Here is a 24,048-nt window from a genome sequence, read left to right as displayed (position 1 = left end):
AGCAAATCCCATTGTTCGAGTACAGCAAAGAATAATGTCAAAAGCTTAGAAAGTATGGGCTCAGGCAAATCGGTTTTATTTTCAAATTTTTCCTTTTTTCCAAAGTCTTAGAAAGTATGGGGAGAAGTTAGAATCAGCTTTTTGGAAATTTTTCGTTTTACTTTCAACATTTTCGTATTTTTCAGAGTATGCACTATCAAAGAAAGGTTCTAAATTAGAGCTGATTTCGGTACTAAAATAAAACCAAATTACGATTTAGTACCAATTTTGGTACTAAATTAATACCTTGCTTTTTACAGTGTGGAAAAGTCTAGAAAAATTAGGTTTTGCGCTAAAATTTGAGCATTTTGCAAAACTATATCGATTTTTAAAATGACACGTAAGTTTACACAGAATAAGAAAAGGATAGACCGGTCTCAACTAATTTTTGTAGTTTTAATTGTAAATCTAGCAAATCTTTAATTTTTCGTGAAGGCTGCCAAAGTATGGCGAAAGGCAAAATTAGGTTGTTCACTAAAATTGGAGTATTTTGCAAAATATCTCGATTTTTAATGTGCCTGGGAAAGTTAATAAAGAATAGGCAAAGAATAAACCAGTCTTAATTAATTTTTACGGTTTTAAATGTAAGTCTAACGAATCTTTAATTTTTCGTGAAGGCTGACAAAGTATGGCGAAAGGCAAAATTATGTTTTTCACTAAAATTCGAGTATTTTGAAAAACTTTATCGATTTTTTATGTGCCTGGGAATGTTAATAAAGAATAGGCAAAGAATAGAACGGTCTCAATTAATTTTTGTAGTTTTAATTGTAAATCTAGCAAATCTTTAATTTTTCGTGAAGGCTGCCAAAGTATGACGAAAGGCAAAATTAAGTTATGCACTAAAATTCGAGTATTTTGCAAAACATTATGGATTTTTAATGTGCCTGGGAAAGTTAATGAAGAAAAAGCAAAGAATAGACCGGTCTCAATTAATTTTTACGGTTTTAAATGTAAGTCTAACGAATCTTTAATTTTTCGTGAAGGCTGCCAAAGTATGACGAAAGGCAAAATTAGGTTATGCACTAAAATCCGAGCATTTTGCAAAACTTTATCGATTTTTAATGCCTACTTTCATACTCCTAGACCCTACAACTAGAAAAAGAAAAATTTGAAAATTTGATCAGATTGCATTGAAGCACTTGGGATGAGTAAAAGTGGAATTTTATGTGTTTTATAGCGTCTATATACAGTTCGTATATAGACGCTATAAAGCACATCAGCATTTGTCAATTAGGAGTACTTTTTGCATTTGCAGTGTTTCAAGCAATGCATTAAGAAAATAATTTAAAATTATACTTCAGAATGTAGGGTCTAGGAGTATGAAAGTAAGGTATACGAAATTCGAACTAGACCCTCCTTTAGTTCTCCAAATGAAAGATTGGCGAATTTCAGGTTGGATTTTGTATTTTTATTTTGCTGACTTCGGGACTCAAAGTAGGGCCTAATTGCATTGAAATTAGAACCTCCTTTACTACTACTAATAGTCAACAAACCCTGAAAATTCAGGCTTAAAGTAGGTCTTAAATTTCGACTCGGGATGCCTTTATTTTTGCTTATTTAAATTTCTGTTTAAAATAAAAATTTATATATTATAGTTATAATTTATAATATAATAAAATTAATAAAAAATACATTTTTCCTTTTGTCAATACTTTGTATGCTATATCCCATAGTCCAACCTTTAAAAATTTTAACATACACTCAATATGATTAAACCATAGGCTTTTACACATGACTGAAATTTTGATTATTTTTACCATAAAAAACTGATTTGCCATACTTTTATTTTCACGAGGAAAAATTGAAAGTAAAATGAAAAATTGTGGAAAAATTTTAACTAGCTTCTTCACATACTTTTCCAGACTTCGAAAAATACGAAAAAATTAAAAGTAAAATGATAACTTTCCAAAAAGCTGATTCTAGCTTCTTCCCATACTTTCCAAGACTTTGGAAAAAAAGAAAAATTTGAAAATAAAACCGATTTGCCTGAGCCCATACTTTCTAAGCTTTTGACATTATTCTTTGCTGTACTCGAACAATGGGATTTGCTCATTAGCCATTGTTTGTCAGCTTTAAGAAGTTTGGCAGTTGGCTGATGTAGAATTGCAGTCAACTTGTATTATCTTTCAACCATACTTGGTCAGTCTGAAAACATACTTCTCTAGATTTAATATCTTTTAGCCATACTTTCATTTTCACGCGGGTATGTACAATTTTAATAAAATTTGCCAAAAGAATTCAATAATTTTATTAAAAATTTTATTAAAAAAAAATCTTAATAAAATTCTAAGCAAACATTTAATTATTTCTATAAATAATTAAAATTTCATAGTAATTCAATTATATTTACAATTTTTTATAAATGTCTTCTCAATAATTCAATTATTGCCATAAATAATAAAACTCATATAGCAGAATTTGAATTATTTTTAATACAATTTTAATTTCAATTCTGTTTAAATTAGTTGAATTTTTTAATATTGTATTTATAATTATTTCCAAAATTTTAACCCAATTCTTAGAAAGAAATCAATTATCTAGATAGATATCAAAATTCTTCCCAGAAATTCTATTGTTTTCAAGAATTTTAATAAAATTCTTTGCAAAATTCAATTATTTTCATAAATAACAATATTAATCACGAGAATAAAATTATTTTCAACAGTTAAAAAATTCTTTTCAGAAACTCAATTATTTTCAAAAATTAAAAAATATATTCTCGTCATGATTTCAATTATCTTTACAAATAGCAAAAATCTTCGCTGAAATTCAATTATTTTAAAAAAATTTTAATAAAATTCTATGCAAACAAATTTTTTTTTATAAATAATACAAATTTCCCAGGATTTCAATTATTTACAAATTTTTTATAAATTTTTTCACAATAATTCAATTATTTTTATAAATAAATAAAACTCTTCTCAGTAATTTAATTATTTTCGTAAATAATAAAATTCACTGCAGGATTTTAATTATTTTTTACACAATTTTAATCGAATTCCTTGAAAAATGTGATTATTCTTAAAAATTATATTAAAATTCGTCAAAAGAATTCAATTATTTGAAAATTTGTTGATTTTATAAAAAATCATTTTTTACAATGAATTTAAATTTTTTCCATGTCCTTTGAGGTTCAATTTACCTACAGAGTTTTGATAAAAGAGTTGATAAAAATTGTTTAAAAAGCTCACACTGCACACTGAAAACTCTTTTTAAATTATATTTAAAATTACATGAAATTTATATTATATATACTTTATGGTATATAAATATTTTTTTAAAATGTAATTATAAATCACTTAATATATGAAAGAGCGGTGCAACGCTCACTGCTTTACCTGAATTTGATACTTTGAGGCAGTGCGCGCACTTTGCAAAAAGACAATTTGAAATAATTATACTGTATACTCATGGCTCTTTATATAGATGAAGCGATAAAACGACAAGGAAATTACTAAGCGGTGTATTTCAGATTAATGTGGTTCGATATCGTTTGTGATAAATGTGTTCATTGAAACACATTCTTGGATGAAATTAAAACGCGTGAAAAATAATATATCAACTTCCATTTTTTTGACAGTAATTATTGGTATATGAAAACCAAGTGTGAAAATTACTTACGTTGTATACTTTCCCGAAGCTTTTTCTCACCAAACAATATACTGTACTCTCACTTTTAATTTATAAAGATAAATCTCTATTTTTTATTTTAAATTAACAGTTTATTCGATATCTCGCATTTTTTCAAAAAGAATGAAAGTTTTTTTTATAAAGGATTCAAATTTAATAATATCAACTCACAGTTTTTTTGAGGACATCAAATTGAGACAAAAAACGAATCAAAAGTGTCAAAAATCAAAAATACGAATATCAAAACGTTGAATTGTGAAGTGATGAGATTTTATTTTTTTCTAATGCAGCAGAAAATCGCACGCATCGACTATTATATTATTTTTCTATAGAAAAATTATTAAAAAGATTTGTTATAATTTATTTATACGGAGCTGCGGTGATTTTCGTTACGTCAATGGAATAAAATCACTGATCAGACTCGTGAAGGGTCGTGAAATATTTATTATTAGTAATTATAGTCATCATTGAGGTTGTTGCCACTGATCTGAGCGAATGATTCGATGGGACAACCGTTAAATATTACGCTTTTCTCATTTACATATTTTAACTCAAGTATATATTTAAATGCGTTTCGTTAGAAATAGAGATAATTTTAGAGCCTGTTAAATACAGGACGAATGTTTTCGGTGCGTTTAGAAGAAATATTTTTCCAATCACACTTTATCAAATTTGATTTTTTTAATCACTGATCATTTTTTTATTTATTAGTTCTTTTTATTTTATTTTTTGTTATTTTAACTATTTGTTCGTTTTTTATTTCTTTTTTCATTTTTTATTCCGCTTTTGGTTTTTATTTTTTTTTTGATTTTACTCTTTTTTAGTTTTTTATTTATTTTACTAGCAATAATTCGCTCGCTAAAGCGCGCGGCTAACTTTTTAGGATAAAATTAGCAATTTGAAAAATAATAGAATTTAAAAATTTGTAATTCAAATTTTTGTTGCAAAAAAATATTATCAAATAAAAGTAAAATACAAAAAGCAGAAAAGAAATTAAAAACAAAAAAATAAACAACAATTTAAAAAATCAAAAGGAATAAAAATTAGAGCAAAAACAAGAGAATAATAATAAAGAAAAAAAATTGTCTTATTCCACTTTTGTTTCTGTTTAATAATATTTTTTCAGTCTTTTTTCTAATCCCGTTTCATATTTTAAAATCGACCACAAGATTTTGATTTCCACTAAATTAAATTATGCAAATTACGTGCGAGTTATTTGTCATTTAACACTAAAATGAATTTACGAACTTTTAATTTAGAAAAAAAATTTGCATGTTACATCTGTGAAGCAGATGCAGGAAAAAAATTTATAGACGACATCTCATCGTTAGATAAAAGGAATTTAGAATTTTAGGACGCAGTGTCTTTTTAGCGAAAATTCTCTCAGATTACATAGTCTTCAGTTTATGCTAAAATCGTGTAATAAATTATAAACCACTCTTGGAGAGGGAGATTGCAATCGAAAAAGCAAAAATGCGAATAGAAAAAGAAAACCAATTTTTTGCAAACACCTCTCTCTCTCTCTCTCTCTCTCTCTCTCTCTCTCTCTCTCTCTCTTCCACTTTTGTGATTCAATTTTATCTTATTTGCGATTATATATAGTTTTCTATAGAAACGCTAAATTATAATATTAGATTTCTTTAATTAAAATTCATTAGATAAATTGTATTCGATTAGAATATTTATGTATATAGTGGAGGAATTTTTCTTTCTAATTATGAATAATAAAACAAATGGAACAAATTAATCGTATATTAAAAAAAAGCAGTTATTCGCGACACTTTTTTTCTCCTTCAAAATAAAGAAAAAATGTTTAATTATGTTCAACATATTAAAATGTTTGTACAATATCGAAAAACGATGGCTATATTAACTGTTAGATGACATATATAACACGATTTTGTATTTTTGATTACAGAAAATTTGGTTATAAAGAACATAAAAATTGACAAATTTTTTGAAATTTACAACTTCATTAAATTCTGTTTTGATTCAATCAATTTGTATTTTAAATTTTCTTTATTTTTCTCGGTTGGAATTCTTTCGTCTTATCTAAATTACCATTGTCTATAGGATCCCTAAAGGAGTTTGCGTACTTTGAATATTAATTAATATCTTCGATTATCTGCTCTGAACAATATTTGGAGGAATTTAACTGTATTTAAATTGAATTTTTATTCATTTTATCACTTATCAATATTTGAAAAGATTTTATGTATAATAAATATTTAGAAGTGTTAAAAAAGGTTTTCAGTTCTTTTAAAAGAAAAAAAGTCAGTCAGGGGATAATAATAATTTTGAATTATTAATTAATTAATTAACTATATTAATTTGAATGTTCTTTTATTCTTTCATTCACTTTTTCTGTCCCTCACACTCTGAAGATATCTTTTGTTTTTTTTAAAAAGTAAAATCTTTACAAAAATTCAATGATTTTCAAAACAATTTTAATTGAATTCCTCGAATGAATTCAAATATTTTTAAATATTTCCATAAATTTTAATTATTTCCTAAAATTTTAATAAATTCTTCGAAACAATTCAACTATTTTTATAAATAGTAAAATTCTTTACAAGAATTAAATTATTTTCAATTCACATTTAATAAAATTCTTCTTCATAAAATTCAATTGCTTTCAAAATTTTCAATTAAAATTATTAAAAAAATTCCATTAGTTTGAAAAAAATTAAAAGAAATTCTTCAACAGAATTTAATTAGAATTTTTAAAATTTTTTGATAAAATTCTTTGCGAGAATTCAGTTATTTTCCTAAATAATAAAATTCTTTGAAGGGATTCTATTATCATCCAATTTTTTGATAAAATTCTTTGCAACAATTTGATGATTTTCAATACATTAATTTTAAAATTGAAAATATTTGAAAAGAAAAATTATAAAACAGTTCAGAAACAAAAAGCAAACAACATCTGTAACTTCAAACTGCGAACAGACTACAGGAACTTGTACTTTATTATTATTAATTAATTAATGTTATAATTATTTTTATTTTATAATTAATTCAAAATTGTAATGACAAATAGAAATCATCAGAATTTTTTTCACTTCTTTTCATTAAAAGACTAAAATTTTGTTAAATATTATGTTTTGTCAAATTGAAATTATACAGATTTTTGTTCTTTACTTCTAAACAAAATTAGAAAATTGTTAAACAATTGTGATTAAGAAATAGAAAATTTATTTATTTTTCATTATTTTTGTTTATGAATCACAATTTTTTTAACAAAATTATTTTTTTCTTTTAGAAGAAGAAGAAAAATATTTGCACAATTCCTATTTTTAATCTTATTTTTGGAACAAGAGTTTCCACAGGAATTAAGACATTTAAAAATTTCAAATTCAAAACTTTTTTAAATTAAACAACTTATAAAAGTATTGTTATAAAACATGAAAATATCGATTGCTTCGAGTTAAAGACTCGGAGTGATCGATTTCTTCATGTTTTATAATAATTAAAGATGACCAAGTAATAAAATCATTAATTATATTATAAGAATATTGTTACTGTAACTTCATCAAAATTATTTTCATCATTTTAATTCAATTATTATTTTCTAGAATTTTAAATTATTTTTTAAGAAAATAATAATTGAATTCATTAAACAAATTTTATTCTTTATGAAAAGAATTAAATGTTTGCATACAATTTTAATGAAAATTCTTTTTAAATAATTGAATTCTTTTTGGGAAATTTTATTAAAATAGTAAATATTGAAAATCATTGAAATTAGAAAATTTTTTGAAAATAATTGAAATTAGGACAAGAATTTTTTTAACATTTATGAAAATAATTGAACTTTGGAGAATAATTTTGTTATTCATAAAGATAATTGGGATTTTTACGAGAATTTTTTTCAAATTTTGAAAATAGTTGAATTTTATTAGAATTTTTTTAGTGTTTTCAACAAAAATTTAAATTAGAAAATTTTTAAATTCTATTACTTTTAAAATTGTTAATTTTCTGAATTTGATTGGATCGAAATTGTTGATTGGTGTTTATAGATCCTTTTTGTAATTATTTCGAAATGTTTATAAAAATATGCGGCTATAAATTCGTAAACATATAATAAATCAACGCAAATTGATGCTCTCGTGAGCACTTTGATGCTTTATTCTTTAATTTTGAAACTTTCTGTTTCGTCCTTTTTTGAAATGAAATTAAAACTTTCGTTTGTGTTTAAAATTTATCACGTAACCCTTAATCGAAATTGAAAACAAGAAACGAAAATTATCATAAAATGCAATTGATCCGCCGGCGATACATTCATCTTTCACGCAATTATATATTGTGATCGTTTTAAGGACATTCAAAATTCATTATAATTTGTTTTAAGAATTTTCCTAAATTTTTAACGTTGAAATAATGCACGTTTTTTTCTTCTAATATATTTTTAGAAATTACTATAAACGAAAAGAAAATAATAAAATAATAAATGAAAATAATTTTTAATACTTAAAATAATTTTTTTGAAATAACAAATTAAAAGAAGGGGAAAAAATATCGAAAATATAGTTCGAAACTCTAGGAACTATTTTTTTTTTAAATCTGTCAAAATTTAAAATAAAATATCTTCAATTAGATATTTTATTTATTAAGTTACTTTACTTGAATTATTGTTTAAATTGCTTCAATTTTTTTTATAAGTTATTAATCTGTCACGCCTGTAATGTCATTATTTGGGGTATAATATATTGCAACTGAAAAATTATAAAGCAGGAGCGAAATCTCGAATGAAAAATTTACAATTTGACGATAAAAGTGTGACGAACTATAAAAGCGCAGAGAGGGAATGAGAACGAATTGTATTGAAAGGATATAATAAGAGTTATCATAAACTCTCGGTTGCATGTGGCGTCGGCTTTTATTTCTTATTAAAGGCCCAAAGGGTACGAATGGGAATTGGAAAAAAAAGAGGGAAAGACAGGTCGAATCGAAGAAAAAAGAAGTGTATCAGACGAAGAAATGAAATCTTTAACGTCTTTATATATTATATGCCTCAAAGCATTTTTTTATCATAGTATTCGTGTCTTATGATTTGTAAAACGGTGAAAATTTATGACCCTTAAATTTTTCCTTATACAACATCCACTATGTTGAGCCCGAGACTAAATATTATTACTATAGATATTTTATTATAATTCTTTTCTGTAAATCTTTTCTATAAATTCTTGTAAATAATTAAATTCAATATCGTATTTTTCATTAATTTTCATTCTTCTTCTTCTTCTTTCTTAAAAAATAATTTATTGAATTAAATTCTTTTCTATAAAAGAAATTAATTATTTTTCAATATTTATTTTTTATTAATTAATTAACTTAATTAATTATAATTAATTAAAATTGTTTAATTTACTTTTCTGTAAGTTTTTATAAATTATTTACCTATTTATTTAAAATTAATATTACAGTCTCGAAAACTTGAGATAATTAATTTCTTTTACATTTTTTCATAAATTTTCTTTTACAGAAAAAAATTTATAGCAATAAATATTTTTCTATGAAAGTAATTAATTTTAATTTACTTTTCTATATAAGTTTTTATAAATTGTTTACCTATTTATTTATTTATTTATTTATTTAATTGAAATAAATCCTACAGTCTTGGAGACTAGAAATAATTAATTTCTTTTAACATTTTTTCATTGATTTTCTTTCACAGAAAAAAATTTATCGCAATAAATATTTTTCTATGAAAGAAATTAATTAATTAATTTATTCATTTGAATTAATTAAAATCTACAAATTTTTATAAATTATTTACCTATTTATTTATTTATTTATTTATTTATTTAATTGAAATAAATCCTACAGTCTTGGAGACTAGAAATAATTAATTTCTTTTAACATTTTTTCATTGATTTTCTTTCACAGAAAAAAATTTATCGCAATAAATATTTTTCTATGAAAGAAATTAATTAATTAATTTATTCATTTGAATTAATTAAAATCTACAAATTTTTATAAATTATTTACCTATTTATTTATTTATTTATTTATTTAATTGCAATAAATTCTACAGTCTGGAAAACTGAAAATAATTCATTTCGTTTCCATTTTTTCATTAATTTTCTTTCACAGAAAAAAATTCATAGAAATAAATATTTTTCTACTCTCTTATTTTGAATTAGTTAAAAATCATGGTTTTAACTTTCAATCAGTGACTGACTTTTTGCTTCTAAATCAGTCAAAATAACTGATTTTCAGTAACAATAACTAAAAAATTAGTTAAACTTGACTAACTGTCAAAAAAATTTACTGAAACATCAGTTTTTTTAACCGTCAATTAGTTATTTTTAACTAATAATTGTCAGTAGAAATATTATTATTTAAATTAGTGACTGACATTTTGGTTCTAAATCAGTTATTTTTAACTGATTCAAATTTAGAGAGTGTATGAAAGAAATTAATTATTCTGAAACCTTTAAAAAAATTTGAATTTCTCAATTGATTCCGTTTATTAATTAATTAATTCCTTATTAATTAATTAATTCCTTATTAATTAATTAATTAATTCCTTAAAAAACTTTTATTATTTATGAAAATAATTGAATTCCTTAAAAAACTTTTATTATTTATAAAAATAATTAAATTCCTGTGGAATTTTTATTATTTATCAAATTAATTAAATGTTTGCATACAATTTTATTAATATTTTTTTTAAATAATTGAATTCTTTTTGGGAAATTTTATTAAAATAGTAGATATTGAAAATAATTAAAATTAGAAAAATTTTTGAAAGTAATTGAAATTAGGACAAGAATTTTTTTGACATTTATGAAAATAATTGAACTTTGGAGAAGAATTTTGTTATTTATAAAGATAATTGAGATTTTTACGAGAATTTTTTTCAGATTTTGAACATATTTGATTTTTACAAGAAGAATTTTATTTTTTTTTATTGAAAATAATTGAATTTCTGCAATTATTTATAATTTCTCCAAAATAGAATTTTTTTTACTGTTTTCAACAAAAATTTAAATTAGAACATTTTTAAATCCTATTATTTTTTAAAAAGCTAATTTTATTTAAAAAAAGACAGTAAGAAGTTAGTAAGAATTGTTGCTAGTTATTTGATAAAAAAGAAATGGAAAATTATTACATTGGGAAAAATTTGTTTGCCTTGACTAAAAATGTTTTCATAAAAATACAAAAATGCAAAAAAAATTGCGAAATTCAAATTAAGGAAAATAAAAAGTTTGTTTTAATTAAGAATATTTCCTTTTCTGAGAGAAAATTTAGGATGTTTGGAAAAACATTTCTTTTTTTTACCTTTTTTGCACAAAGATACAATTTTTTTTCTTTTTTTACAAATAATTAATTTTTTCTGTTCTTTAAATCGGAATATATGTTTCAATAATTTCCATATATATAATAGCAGCTTTTTAAACCAATTTTTATCGGGAACAATTATTTTTAACTTCAATTATAAGGAGTAATATTCGAAACGGAAGAGAAAATTGACGTAATGTTTTAATGAGACTGTGCATTACAGTTATTACATTAACGATGTAACAAATTAAGAAGAACAGCTGCAACTGTTTAAAAAAAATCGAATTTTTTAAAATTACGTTCATTTTCTTTTTTTCTTCTGCGGGTAAAACGATGAATGTAATAATTTTGATCTAACAAAGAAGATCTTTATATAATTTTTGATAAGTGTGGAAGTAAAAAAATTTTTAACAGAAGTTGCGAGGACTATATTATTTATGTGAATTGGAACAGTAGTTTTTTTTTTGTTATTATGTTATTACAACTTTTTTCTCTCTTGTCGGTTAGAAGAAGATAGAGATCTCGGGATTTTCTCATAAAGTTTCTTCTACTCGATCCCAATGAACAGGACTGACAAGTTAATTAAGTTTAATCCCTTGCATTCAAAAATATCTACCATTCTTAGTGGCGTCTGTATATGGCACATCAGACCAATAAAGTGTGACTGATTTAATGATGTTGAAGTTCACAGCATCGATGATAAACGATTTTTTTTATTGGAAAAGGAACTTTTCTGGTGTTACGCCTCTGATCATAATTTTCACTTTGTTTCCTTTCGACACTTCTTTTTTGAATTTTGAACTAGTTCTGATCTGTTTTGTTCGGTTTCAATTTGAGATATTTGAGGAAATTGTTTCAATCAGTTTCTGTCTGAACTAAATTTGATCGAATTTTAATTAATTAATTATATTATTAATTTATTTATTAACTATATTGTTAATTAATTAATTTATTTTTTTATTACATAGCTAATTAATTAGCTTTTAATTAACTATTAATTATAACTATAAATTAATTAATAATGAGTCTTAACTATGAACTATTATTTAATCAGAAATATTAACTATTAACTACTAATTAGATATTAATTAATTAATGAATAATTAGAATTCATTTCTTTTTTATTTGTATTTGCTTATAGTACAAATATCAATTTATTTAATTTAAATCTTAATTTTTTTTGCAATATTAAATTTGTCTTCTTTTAATAGAAGGAAAAATTATTTTTTGGAAAATTTGAATTCAATGTTTAATAATTTTGATATAATAAAAAAAAGTGGAGAGGAGTTTTGGAAAAAAGAGTCGAGTGGAATAAAGTAGCAATTAACACTTGCTAAAAGTTTAAAAAAATACAGGATGCTTCTTATTCTTGCATCAATAAAAATGTCCGCGATTGAATATATTTCCAAGTCGACAAATATTGTTTCGAAAAGAAGAATAAAATCTTTTGGTAACAGGAGTGCATTTACGATATCGAAGCCCACCGGGAAGTCAATTAACAAGTCGTAAAGTATTTCATGAAAAAAGTAAATATGCTCCCAATTTTTTTTACCTTTGAAAACTATTGTTCAATAAACAGTAAATGAAAAATTTATTGAAAAATATCTGTATGAAAAGTTAGTTAAATATTTATTTTAAAGCAGAAGATATATATTTTTTATTTTACAAAGTATTTAAATTTTCAAATTAGGTACAAAATTGATTAAAATTCATTAGTAAATTAATTATTTATTAATTAAATTAAACTCTATTTTACATTACTATGAATGCTCCAAAAAATTCTGAACGTTCAAGTGAAGGAAATATTTTTTTAATACAAAAATTAAAAAGATAAAAAATAAAATCGTGTTGATATATAGTTGACAATAAATATTGTATATCATAACGATTTTATTCGTTTTGCTTCCTCATGGAGGAACTTAATTTTTTTTAAATATGAGAATGATTTAAGAAAAAAATATGATGAAGAGTAGTTGAAGTTTATAGAATCAATTTGAGGTAATTTACAGTATTATGAAGAAAATATAATATTCACGTACAGCTGCTGTCGAAGTAATGAATGCTCTAGTGCAGGTACTTTAGATTTGTTGTAAAAAATATTTCCTGGCATCGATCTTTGTACTTTGTCAATGTTCACGTCTTTCTATTTTATGCCAAGAAACAGATGGTCAATTCAACGCCTTCCATGCAATTCATTGTCCAGTCGGTCAAAATGTTTTATGGGCACTTGATTTCTTCAATCAAGTATATAGATACATAGCAAAAGACTTCTCTTGAGAAGTTTCGACTTCTCTTGCAAATTAGATCGAATCACTTCTAAATATGTTCTTATGCGTTTAATCCTTGTCTTCAATGTACAAATTGAAAATTACTCTTCAGGGTTTTTTTCCTTAAATTTTTTTCTTATTTTTTATCCTCTTATTCTTATTATCATATACTTTTTCTTATTTTTAGACTTGTTTATATTTTTTTTCCTCTCTTGATTCTTTTTTTTATTTTTATACTTATTCTTGTTTTGCTTTGTATTCTCAATTTTCTTCTTTTCTTTATTTTTTCCCTCAGTTTTATTCTTCCTATCTTTATCTTTAATCGTATTTTTATTTTTTTTTGTTTTTCTATTTCTTATTTTATTTTTATTTTTTTCTTACTTTATTTTATTTCTATTTTTATTTTTCTTCTTGTTTTTTATTAGTCTTATTTTTATTCTTCTTCATATTTTTTCCATATTTTTTGTATTTTTCTTTAAAGTTTTCTTCAGATTTTAATTCTTCTTCTTATTTATTTCTTCTTCTTTTTATTCCTTTTTAATTTTTCTTCTTATTCTTATGTTTTTTCTTCTTTCCTTTTTATTTCTTCATATTTTTTAAACATATTTTTTTTGGTATTATTTTCTATAATTCTTCATTTTTCCTTCTTCTTATTTTTTTCTTTGTCTTATTTTTATTCCATTTCTTGTTTTTTCTTATTATTTTTATTCTTCTTCTAATTTTTATTATTCGTTTCGTATCTTCAATTTTTTTCTTATTAAGTTTACTTTAATTTTTATTTTTCTTTATAGTTTTCTTCAGATTTTAATTCTTCTTCTTATTTATTTTTTCTTCTTTTTATTCCTTTTTAACTTTCTTCTTATTCTTATGATTTTCCTTCTTTCCTTTTTATTTCTTCATATTTTTTAAACATATTTTTTTTTTGGTATTATTTTCTATAATTCTTCATTTTCCCTTCTTCTACTTTTTTCCTGGTCTTATTTTTATTCTATTTCTTGTTTTTTTCTTATTATTTTTATTCTCCTTCATATTTTTATTCTTCTTCTAATTTTTATTATTCGTTTCGTATCTTCAATTTTTTTTCTTATTCTTATTCTTCTTCGTTTTTTTCTTAATAAATTTACTTTATTTTTTATTCTTCTTTATAGTTTTCATCATATTTTAATTCTTATTTATTTCTTCTTCTTTTTATTTCTTTTTAATTTTCCTTCTTCTTCTTCTTCTTATTTTTTTCTTAGTCTTATTTTTATTCTTTTTCTTGTTTTTTTCTTACAGGGTGTCTAACGTTCAGGGAAGTTAGGGAAGTCAGAGAAAAGTCAGGGAATTTTTTTGGTCAGGGAAAAGTCACGAAAAAGTCAGGGAATGTTAGAGAATTTCATTGAAAGCCAGGGAAATTTCACAAAATTTATACAAAAAGTAAAATTGTTGTAAATAAAAATTTTTTTTAATCTAACAAAACTTAGAAGATTTTTATTATCATTTGTTTCTGTGTTAAATTTTAAAGAAATTCGGTTTTTTGAATAATTTTAAATTTTTTACCAAAGGGTGAAGACTATTAAATATGTAAAGTGTTTTTGAAGGGCCCAAAAATAATTAAGCTAAATACCATGAAAGAGAAGAAAAAATGTTGAATTTTAAGAAATTCGGTTTTTTCGAATTTTTGATAATTTTAGATAATTTTAAATTTTTTACCAAAGGGTGAAGACTATTAAATACGTAAAGTGTTTTTGAAGAGTCCAAAAGTAGTGAAGCTAAATGCCAGGAAAGAGAAGAAAAAATGTTGAATTTTAAAAAATTCTGTTTTTCGAATTTTTGATAATTTTTAATAATTTTAAATTTTTTACTAAAGGACAGAGACTATTAAATAAATAGAGTGTTTTTCAAGAGCACAAAAATAATGAAGCTAAATGCCATAAAAAAAGAAGAAAAAATGTTGAATTTTAAGAATTTCGGTTTTTCGAATTTTTGATAATTTTAGATTATTTTAGATTTTTTGCCACAGGGTGGAGACTATTAACAGGGTGTTTAACGCGGTCAGGGAATTTAGGGAATGTCAGAGAATTTCATTGAAAGTCAAGAAAATTTCTAAAAATTTATACAAAAATTAAAATTTTTGTGAATACAAAATTTTTTTAATCTATCAGAACTTAGAAGATTTTTATTATCGTTTGTTTCTATCATTAGATATTAATTTATTGTTAAATATGTCAGTTACCATATATTTGTCCCAAGAAAGCAAAAATAAAAATAGTAAGAAGTCAAGGAAAAGTCAGGGGATTATTTTCTCAATACTCTCTAAATCTGAATCAGCGAAATTTCACTGATTCTCAGCGATAAGTATGCCACTATTTTAAAACAGCGTATATGCGCTAATTAATCAGTGAAGTTTCACTGATTATTTAGTGAAATTTCACTAATTCACAGCGCATATACGCTAATTGAAATAGTGGCATACTTATCGCTGATTCAAATTTAGAGAGTACTTTTTAGAAACCCTATCTTATTATTTTTGTACTCCTTCATATTTTTTCCATATTTTTTTTATTCTTCTTATTCTTATGTCTTCCCTTCTTTTCTTTTTATTTCTTCATATTTTTTCAACATTTGTTTTTGTTATTATTATTTTCTATAATTCTTCATTTTTCCTTCTTCTTATTTTTTTCTTAGTTTTATTTTTATTCTATTATTTTTATTCTCCTTCATATTTTTTCCATATTTTTATTTTTATTCTTATTTTTCTCCTTTTTTTTCTCTTATTATTTTTACTCTAATTTTTCTTTTGCTTTATAGTTTTCTTCATATTTTAATTCTTCTTATTCTTATTTATTCTTATCTTGTTTATTTTTCTACTTTTTCGTATTTTTACTCTTATTTTTATCCTTTTTATCTTTCTTCTTATTCTCATTTTTCTTTTTTCAATTTTTAATTTCTATTCTTCTTCTCTTTTTTCTTCACCTAATTTTTTATTACATATCTTTTTTCTTATTCCTATTCTAATGTTTCATTTTTTCTTCTTCTTATTCTTATATTTCATCTATTTCTTCTAATTCCTTGACTCTTACTTTTTATTCTTATTCCTATGTCACTTGTTTTTATAGTTTTATATTTTTCTTCAAATTTTTCTTCTCATTTTTCTTCTTCGCCTTTTTTTATTTTCTGAAAAAATAACAAGAAATAATTTTACAAATTCTCATTTTTCAAATATTTCGTTAAAATTCCCAAAATTTTTGTTTCGATTTTTCTCTTAATGGAAATGATTGGTTAAAAGAGGATAATTATTCATCTTATCTATTCGTTTGGTTTTATATATTCATTTTCTTTTTTTTTGTAGCACTTTGCCTTAATCACTGTTACTCTTTTAATGTCTCATAGCTTTATGACATGAATATTTTTTCTCGTCCCTTCTCATCACGTACTATCTTGTTTGTCCTTCTTTTCCGGCATAAGGTTTTTGCATGAACCATTTACGCCAAGATGTACATATATATATACACACATATATAAATATACACGCATTCAATAATTACGAGAGGCAAGTGTCTACCTCCCTGCAAGAAAGTGCTTCTCTCTTTCGAGCTTCAACTCCCGCCAGGCACCTGTTGCAATGCATGTGTGCGTGTGTGCGTGTATAAATAAGAAACGGTATTTTATATGTATAAGAGATATGGTCCAGAGCTGCTGCTGCTGCTGCTGCTGGATCAAGAATCAACTGTTACTTCCCTCGCTTCGTCTTCACGAAATTACACTCATTTCCGAATTTCTTCTTTCATTAAAACTCTCAGCGGCTAAATATCATTTCGAGTGTGGAATGCTACCAGAGAAGAAAAAGAGTATCAATAAAAAAAAAAATAAATAAGGAGAATTTTTTTTTCTTCAGACTAATAATACTGATATTATTTTCTCATTTCACTGATTGAGAAATTGTCATATCATATTAATTTAATATGAGTGTAATTTCTGATTTTCATATCATCGAAAGTAGTCATTTTACCTGTAACATTTGAGGCTATAATGTATAATTCCTATTTCCTCACTGTTTTCTTAAAAATATCAAAAAAATAGAAACAAAAAATTTTTAAAAAATTAAAAAAAAATTTTGTTTTTTTAAATTTTAAAAAAGAAATTTTTTTAATTTATACCAAAAATTTGGAACAGTTTTTTATTTGAACCACATTTTTGGTATCAATTTGTGTTGCAATTTAGTAGTTTTAAGTAAACAGTGCTAAATAGACTTTTTAATAATTATTTATTATAAATTTAGATTTTAGTAGCAAAAAAAAAAAAATTAAGTGCGGGGGAAAAATAAATTTTGTTCTTTTGACTATTAAAAAATTAATTTAGTAGAGAAGGAAATTTAAAAAATTGATTTTATAATTGAAAATGTCATTCGACATTGAAATATTGCTTGTTTAGAAAATAAATTGTTTTCTCAACGTACGCGTGAAAAACGAAGTGCTACCGTAAAATAATGAAAAGATTGTTTCATCTTTCTTGGAATTTCTTTTGTCAGCTTTCTGACCAAGGATGACATGTATTTTTTCGTCCTTGGGAAAAAAATTAAATCAACTATTTTTCTTATTTATTTGTATAAAAATAGTTTATTTTTTTATTTTATTTTTCGCTACTTAAAGAGAGAAACCTTTTGTACATAGAAACTTGTGGATAAAATAATATTAATAAGTGTAATGCAAAGAAAAAATTATTTTTCTAAAAGTTTTGAACGTTCAAATAAGAGAAATATTTTTTCTTTTCCGCAGAGAAAAGAAAAAATATTTCTCTTATTTGAACGTTCAAAACTTTTAGAAAAATAATTTTTTCTTTGAAAAATTTTGATTTTTCCAGGTTTTGAACTTTTGAGGTTTTAATCTTTGGAAGTTTTGAACTTTCGAGGTCTAAAATTTTCAAGGTTTTGAACTTCCGAAGTTTTAATTTTTGGAGATTTTGAATTTTTTAGATTTTAAATTTATTTCGAGGTTTTATTATTTCGAGGTTTTAATTTTTTGAGGTATTAAAAATTTTCGAAATTTCGAGCTTTCGAGGTTTTAAATTTTCGATGTTTTAAACATTCGAGGAGATTTTTTTATTTTTTTCTATTTATTTATTGACGGAACCAGTCCTTCAAATTATTTATTTAAATCAAATAAATTCAGACACCTTTTATATTATAATGACGGTTGTAATTAAATATTTTATCAACTGTACACCAAATAACGATAAATATTTTCTTGTACTTATTTAAAAATTGAAAAAAAAAGAAAAATTAACATATTCGAAAAATTTAATCAAGAAGCGATGAAATTGGGCGAAAAAAGGAGTTTGTTTTTTATATGTATAGATAAAAATGTGATGAATTCGTAAATTTTTCTCACGTTGATAATTATGTATAATAATTAAGGAGACAATTTTGTATCATTTAATTAACGAAATTAAGTTGAGAATTTTTTTTTCGTTTTTAAAAAATACGTGAAAAAGTAAAAGGATTTAGAGCAATGCAGTAAAGAGAAAACAAGTTTCAGTGCTAAATTGATAATGTCGTCTGTCATGAAATTATCTGTGCATCTTCAATGTACTTTTGGTCCAATCATTTAAGACTCAAATTCTTTAAGTGAGATTTGTACTTTTATTTTTACAAAATTTTGTTTATTTACTTATTTTTATTTATAATTATGTATATAAATATTAAATATTATTATAATTTCAATTATCTGAATTTGAATTAGTGGACGACTTTTAATTAATTCAGATTTAGAGTAGAGTACTTCAATACAAGAATAAAATTTAAAAATATTTGAAAAATAATAAAAAGCAAAGGAATATTTTTTTAATTTCTAAATGTTTGGTTTAGACTTTTTTCTGTTTTAGTTAAACTGAATGTGAGTTTTTTGTGGAAGAAAAATATTATTATAATATTACTCGTAATGACAGAAAATAGTGTTCGGTTGTAAAATATGGGTGTTTGATAAGACCTGATGTTGAAATCATATGGTAGAAGCACATGTTTCGCGGAGAAGGTGGTTTAGTGAAAAACACTTGATAGTGCAATTATTATATGTTATCCGACATATTCACTTAATGACTTGAACATGCGGACATAAGCACATGTCACATATGACCGATCATCATAACGAGAGTATATATTATTATTCATATTTACGCTTCAACTCTTGTTATAAAATTGAATAATCCACGCAAGAAATAAATTTCTTTTTCTTTCCCCTTACTTTTTCTTCTTTTCTCTTTTCTTTAAAATAAAGTCATAAAGAACCATTAAACGTGCTTTTTGACTTTATTTTTTATTATTCAAACGTGTCTATTTTTTTAATTGTTAATTTTTATTTGGTCATGTATTTTTTTCTTCGAGGTTTTTATTTCGATTTATTTTCCTCTTCATTCAAAACGTTTATAATCAACGAATTGTAAAAGAAATATTTTTCTACACAAATTTCTATAAATTTATATTTAAAAAATATAAATAATTACGAACATCTTGAGATTCAATATGGAGATGATATTCTCCACCTGAGAACGCCAAGGTCACCACTAGATGGCAGTTCAGTTGACAAAACCAGGTGCCACGCCATCTACTGATGATCTTTGCGTTCTCAAGTGGAGAAATTAAACCATTTTATATTATTAAAAATACTTTTTTTTAATTAAAAAATATTATTGTGAGAATAATTGAAATATCGTGAATTGCAAAAAGGACACAACTTTGAAAACTGTAAGAATCATTTTTACTATCATTTCTTATGTGAAAATGATTTTTTCGAGTTGAGCCCTTTTGAAAAATTCGCTATTGAATTTTATTTTTCTTTCAATAAAAACTTTGATCAAATTTTTAATAAAATAAAAAGAAATTTTTAGTAAAATTTCTTTTTTCACTGAATTTTAGAAAACAAGTGTCAAAATTATTTGTAAGTATTACGAATATTAATAATATTTTACGACACTTTTGATAGAATTGAGGAAATTTAAGAAATTTTGATCCAATTGGATCCATATCTATATTCATAGAGAAGAACAAAAGTGACTAATTAAATTAATTAGTGCCAAATAAGTTAAACAAGCATAGACTATTTTCTTCACTGTGTTAACAGCTTTCATAAATTTATTTTGATGTGAGAGAGAATTTCTAATTTACTGAAATATCTTGTTAGAATTTTTTTAGTTCATATTCACATTATTAACGAACCGAAAAGCTGTAAATGAGTGAATCAATATGCTAATTTTTATTTATATATAAAATTATAAAAGAGAAATGATGTTTTCAACTAAAATGCAAATCGTAATTAAAAATTTCCATCAAAATAATCGTTTAATACACATTTAATTGTATAAAATCATTAATTATATTTTTATTTAATTTTATTATGTGTAAACAATTTATTTAATTGTAATTTTATTTAATGTTATAATTAAATTTATTCTCTCAAGACAATAAATTTAATTGCGCCGTACACAAAACTTGGGTATTATTTGTGTCGAACTTGATTATCTAATTAAAATGTGTCAATTTATTTAATTACAATTCTGTCATTATTGTAATTATATTACTATTGTAATTACGTAACTATCGTAATTACATATTAGTGTTAATTTCATTAGTTTTGAACATCGAAAAATTTTATTGTAATTAGGTGAAAAGAAAAATTACTTTCAATTAACTAATTAGTTAAATAACTAATAATTAAGTAATTAATCATGTGAGTAATTAAGTTGTTTAAATTTAATAAGTGTTTAGATTATTTAATATATATTTTTTTTGTTTTTTTCTTCGTTTTCTGTATTTTACTTTATTTTCTTTATTTTTCTTTATTTTTTTATTTTTTTTATTTTTTCTTTATTTATCTTTATTTTCGTATATTATTGTGTGAATACACACATAATCTGAATTTGAAAAACCTCTCATATAATTAAATGCCGCAGTTCGTCGGGTAGAAATTGATGAAAAAATTATTTGTCTCTGTGCGAGACCGTTATTCTCCGATGATTATATATTCTCGATAAAACTGATATCACGCTTTACGTACAAGGATCATGGAACCTTGTTTTCTTGTTAACCTTTTTCTGATCATGTAAATTTTATCTCAATTTATTGACTCTTACAATAAGGAAAGTATTTCTAATTGTATTGACACCTGCAGTCAGATGTGAAATTATCGACTGAGATTTTTTTTTTATTCTCTCTGATGATTGTAGTGGGAAAAAATATGTTCCTCTCGAACAATAAAATGTAATGAAATAATATTTTTTAGTTTTTATAATTTATAAATGATTTTTTTTCGAATTCAGAAATTTAGAAGCGATTATTTTTTCTTTTGTTGTTAAATTTTTTTATTTAATTTTTCGTCTTTAATTTTTTTCACTGGATTAATTTTTTTTCTATTTGGAAAATTTATTTTATTTTTTGTAGATTGTTTCTTCTTTAATTTTTCTTTTGTAATTTTTTTTAATGAATTTGGTTCTCTTTTTTTTTTTAGTGAATTGATTTTTTTTGTTCTATTTGGAAAAATTATTTAATTTTTCGTTTTTTAATTATTTTTTGCAGAATGCTGAGAAAAAAATGCATCTTCTAGTCCCTATCCTCCTGAATTGCCTTCACGTTCTACGAATCGTGCTCGGCCAGGAACTTTCAGTCACACGACATGCAGATGGAGATATTTTCACAATTGAAGGTAATTTAAGAAAAGCTAAAGACAATTCTGATTAATGGCTGGTATTTTTCTTCTTCTTTTTTTTCTCAGCTAACGAATGTATAAGGAGAGAAAATCATGTCACATTGTCCGAGCAAATATAATAATAATTGCGAATCTTTGTGAGGTAATTTGTCTATTGCATTTGCAGTGTTTACAGAGCAATAACTCTTAAAACCAGGAACATACAAAAAATGGTCCATTGTTTTCAAAAACTACTTGCATAGCAATTTCTCATCTTTTTTAAATTATTACCAAAAATATATTATTATTATTATTATTATTATTATTATTATTATTATTATTAATATTATTATTATTATTATTCAATTTTATTTTTTAATATTTTCTTTATTCTTTTATTTATTTACATTACGCACTAAAAAAATTAATTTAATTAAAATAACTGATTACTTGACTATTATCAATTAAATATTTATTGGAGTCAATTAAATGGTATTCGAACCAATAATTTCAATATTTAAACTTTGAAGCAAATACCAATTAATTGACTCCAATAAATATTTAATTGATAAAAGTCAACTAATCAGTTATTTGAATCAAATAAATTTTTTTCCAGTCCACCAACGGAAATAAAATTTATTCTTATTTCACCTTTTATTTTTTAATTTTAATTGTGTGATTTTTTATTTATCTATAGTATAAACGGACTAACTAAGGAAAAAATAAAATTTCTTTTAATTTAACTTTTTATTAAAATATAATTTTTATTTTCTATGGTAAAGTTAAAATATAAATAAACGATCTAGTGGTACAGTAATGAAATAAAATTGGAGTTAAAATTTTTATAGTATAAAAAAAATATTGATAGATTGTAAAATTTATCGTACGTATGTACGTTTACTGTTGTTTGATATACCGCAATGTGTGATGCTGTAAAATTAAAGCGATTTCCGTGTACCCATCATTATTTGGAAAGTGTCTTCCTGAGAGATGGTTTTTCTCCTTCAGTTAATATACACAATGAAGTCAAAATATGTATTATACATATTGTGTGCGACTATTATCGATTTATTCACGCTTCATATATGGACATTTTCAAATAAGAGAGATCATATAGAAACTGTTATGGAACAAATCAAATGGACCTTTCAGTTGAAACAATTTCTATGTACATTCCAGCTGGTCACCTTGATTATAATTTTTTTTTTCGTTATACTTCGAAAAAAGAGAATTGAATCGAGTCATCATGTTTATGACTTTAGTTATTTGCACTTTTCTTCTCATCTTTCAATTTTCATTCAAACGTCTCGCGATTATTTCGAGTACATTCAACCTGAAAACTGGTATATATTTGACTTAGAACCAATTTTTTGTTTGTTTCAAAAAAAAATTTATTTCAATTTCAATACATTTTTGGGCTTAGAATATAAGTGAGACAACTAAAGTTGAATATTGAATATTTGAAGACATGAAGGCCTTAAAATATTTGTATTCAATTTTTTTGTTTTTTTCTTTGTTTTCTGTTTTTTGGAAAATTGTTCAGAGTTTTGGAAATGTTTCTGAACGTTGCGAATTTGTAAAAGGATATAAGAAATCGTGCGTTAAATTCTTTAATATGATTCTATCGCATTACATGCGGATCAGAAGTTTGCCAAAATTTTATTTATTTATTTTATTTTATTTTTTTTTTTTTTTTTGAAGTTAAGATAAAAGGATCTGACAGTTGACTGACTCTACCTGTCTGCACTTGACGGTGTGTTCAATCTTCAGTAAGAAAAAAATTATGCACTCAATCTTTCAATGTTACATTTGAAAGTCATTCGAATGACAGGATTGGAACACCAAAAACTGACATTTACATACAAAAGGAGCAATTCTTAAAAAACAAATCCCGTTAGATATTATTCGGACATGCACTCTTTCATTTAGCATCGATTATAGATTTTTGATTTATTGTGTCCATACTTAATTTATTTTATTTTCGTTTATCTCATTTTTTTTATCTTTATGTTTTATTTTTTTTATTCATTTTTATTTATTTTATTTTTATTATTTTTATTATTAAATAATAGTATAATTTTTTTCCATACAATTATTGAATTCCTGCAACGAATATTTTATTATTCATGAAAGAATTTAAATATTTATAAAAATAATTTAACTCTTGC

At 23.5% G+C, this 24,048-nt stretch overlaps 1 protein-coding gene across 2 annotated transcripts in view; it reads left to right on the top strand.

Moving 5' to 3' along the window:
* The window catches only part of LOC122507791, a 109,782-nt gene that overhangs the window by 49,343 nt on the left and 36,391 nt on the right, over positions 1 to 24,048 (top strand). For both annotated transcript variants that reach the window (XM_043620697.1, XM_043620696.1), the window contains one exon: positions 21,772 to 21,898. In XM_043620697.1, coding sequence (XP_043476632.1) covers positions 21,787 to 21,898 — 112 coding nt within the window. In that variant the 5' untranslated portion in view covers positions 21,772 to 21,786. The remainder of the gene's footprint in view (positions 1 to 21,771; positions 21,899 to 24,048) is intronic.

This window comes from Leptopilina heterotoma, unplaced genomic scaffold (assembly GCF_015476425.1).
Source record: "Leptopilina heterotoma isolate Lh14 unplaced genomic scaffold, ASM1547642v1 Lhet_51, whole genome shotgun sequence".
In the NCBI taxonomy this organism is placed as follows: domain Eukaryota; kingdom Metazoa; phylum Arthropoda; class Insecta; order Hymenoptera; family Figitidae; genus Leptopilina; species Leptopilina heterotoma.
The sequence above is the reverse complement of the archived record's forward strand: the minus strand, read 5'-3'. Positions and strand labels throughout refer to the sequence as shown.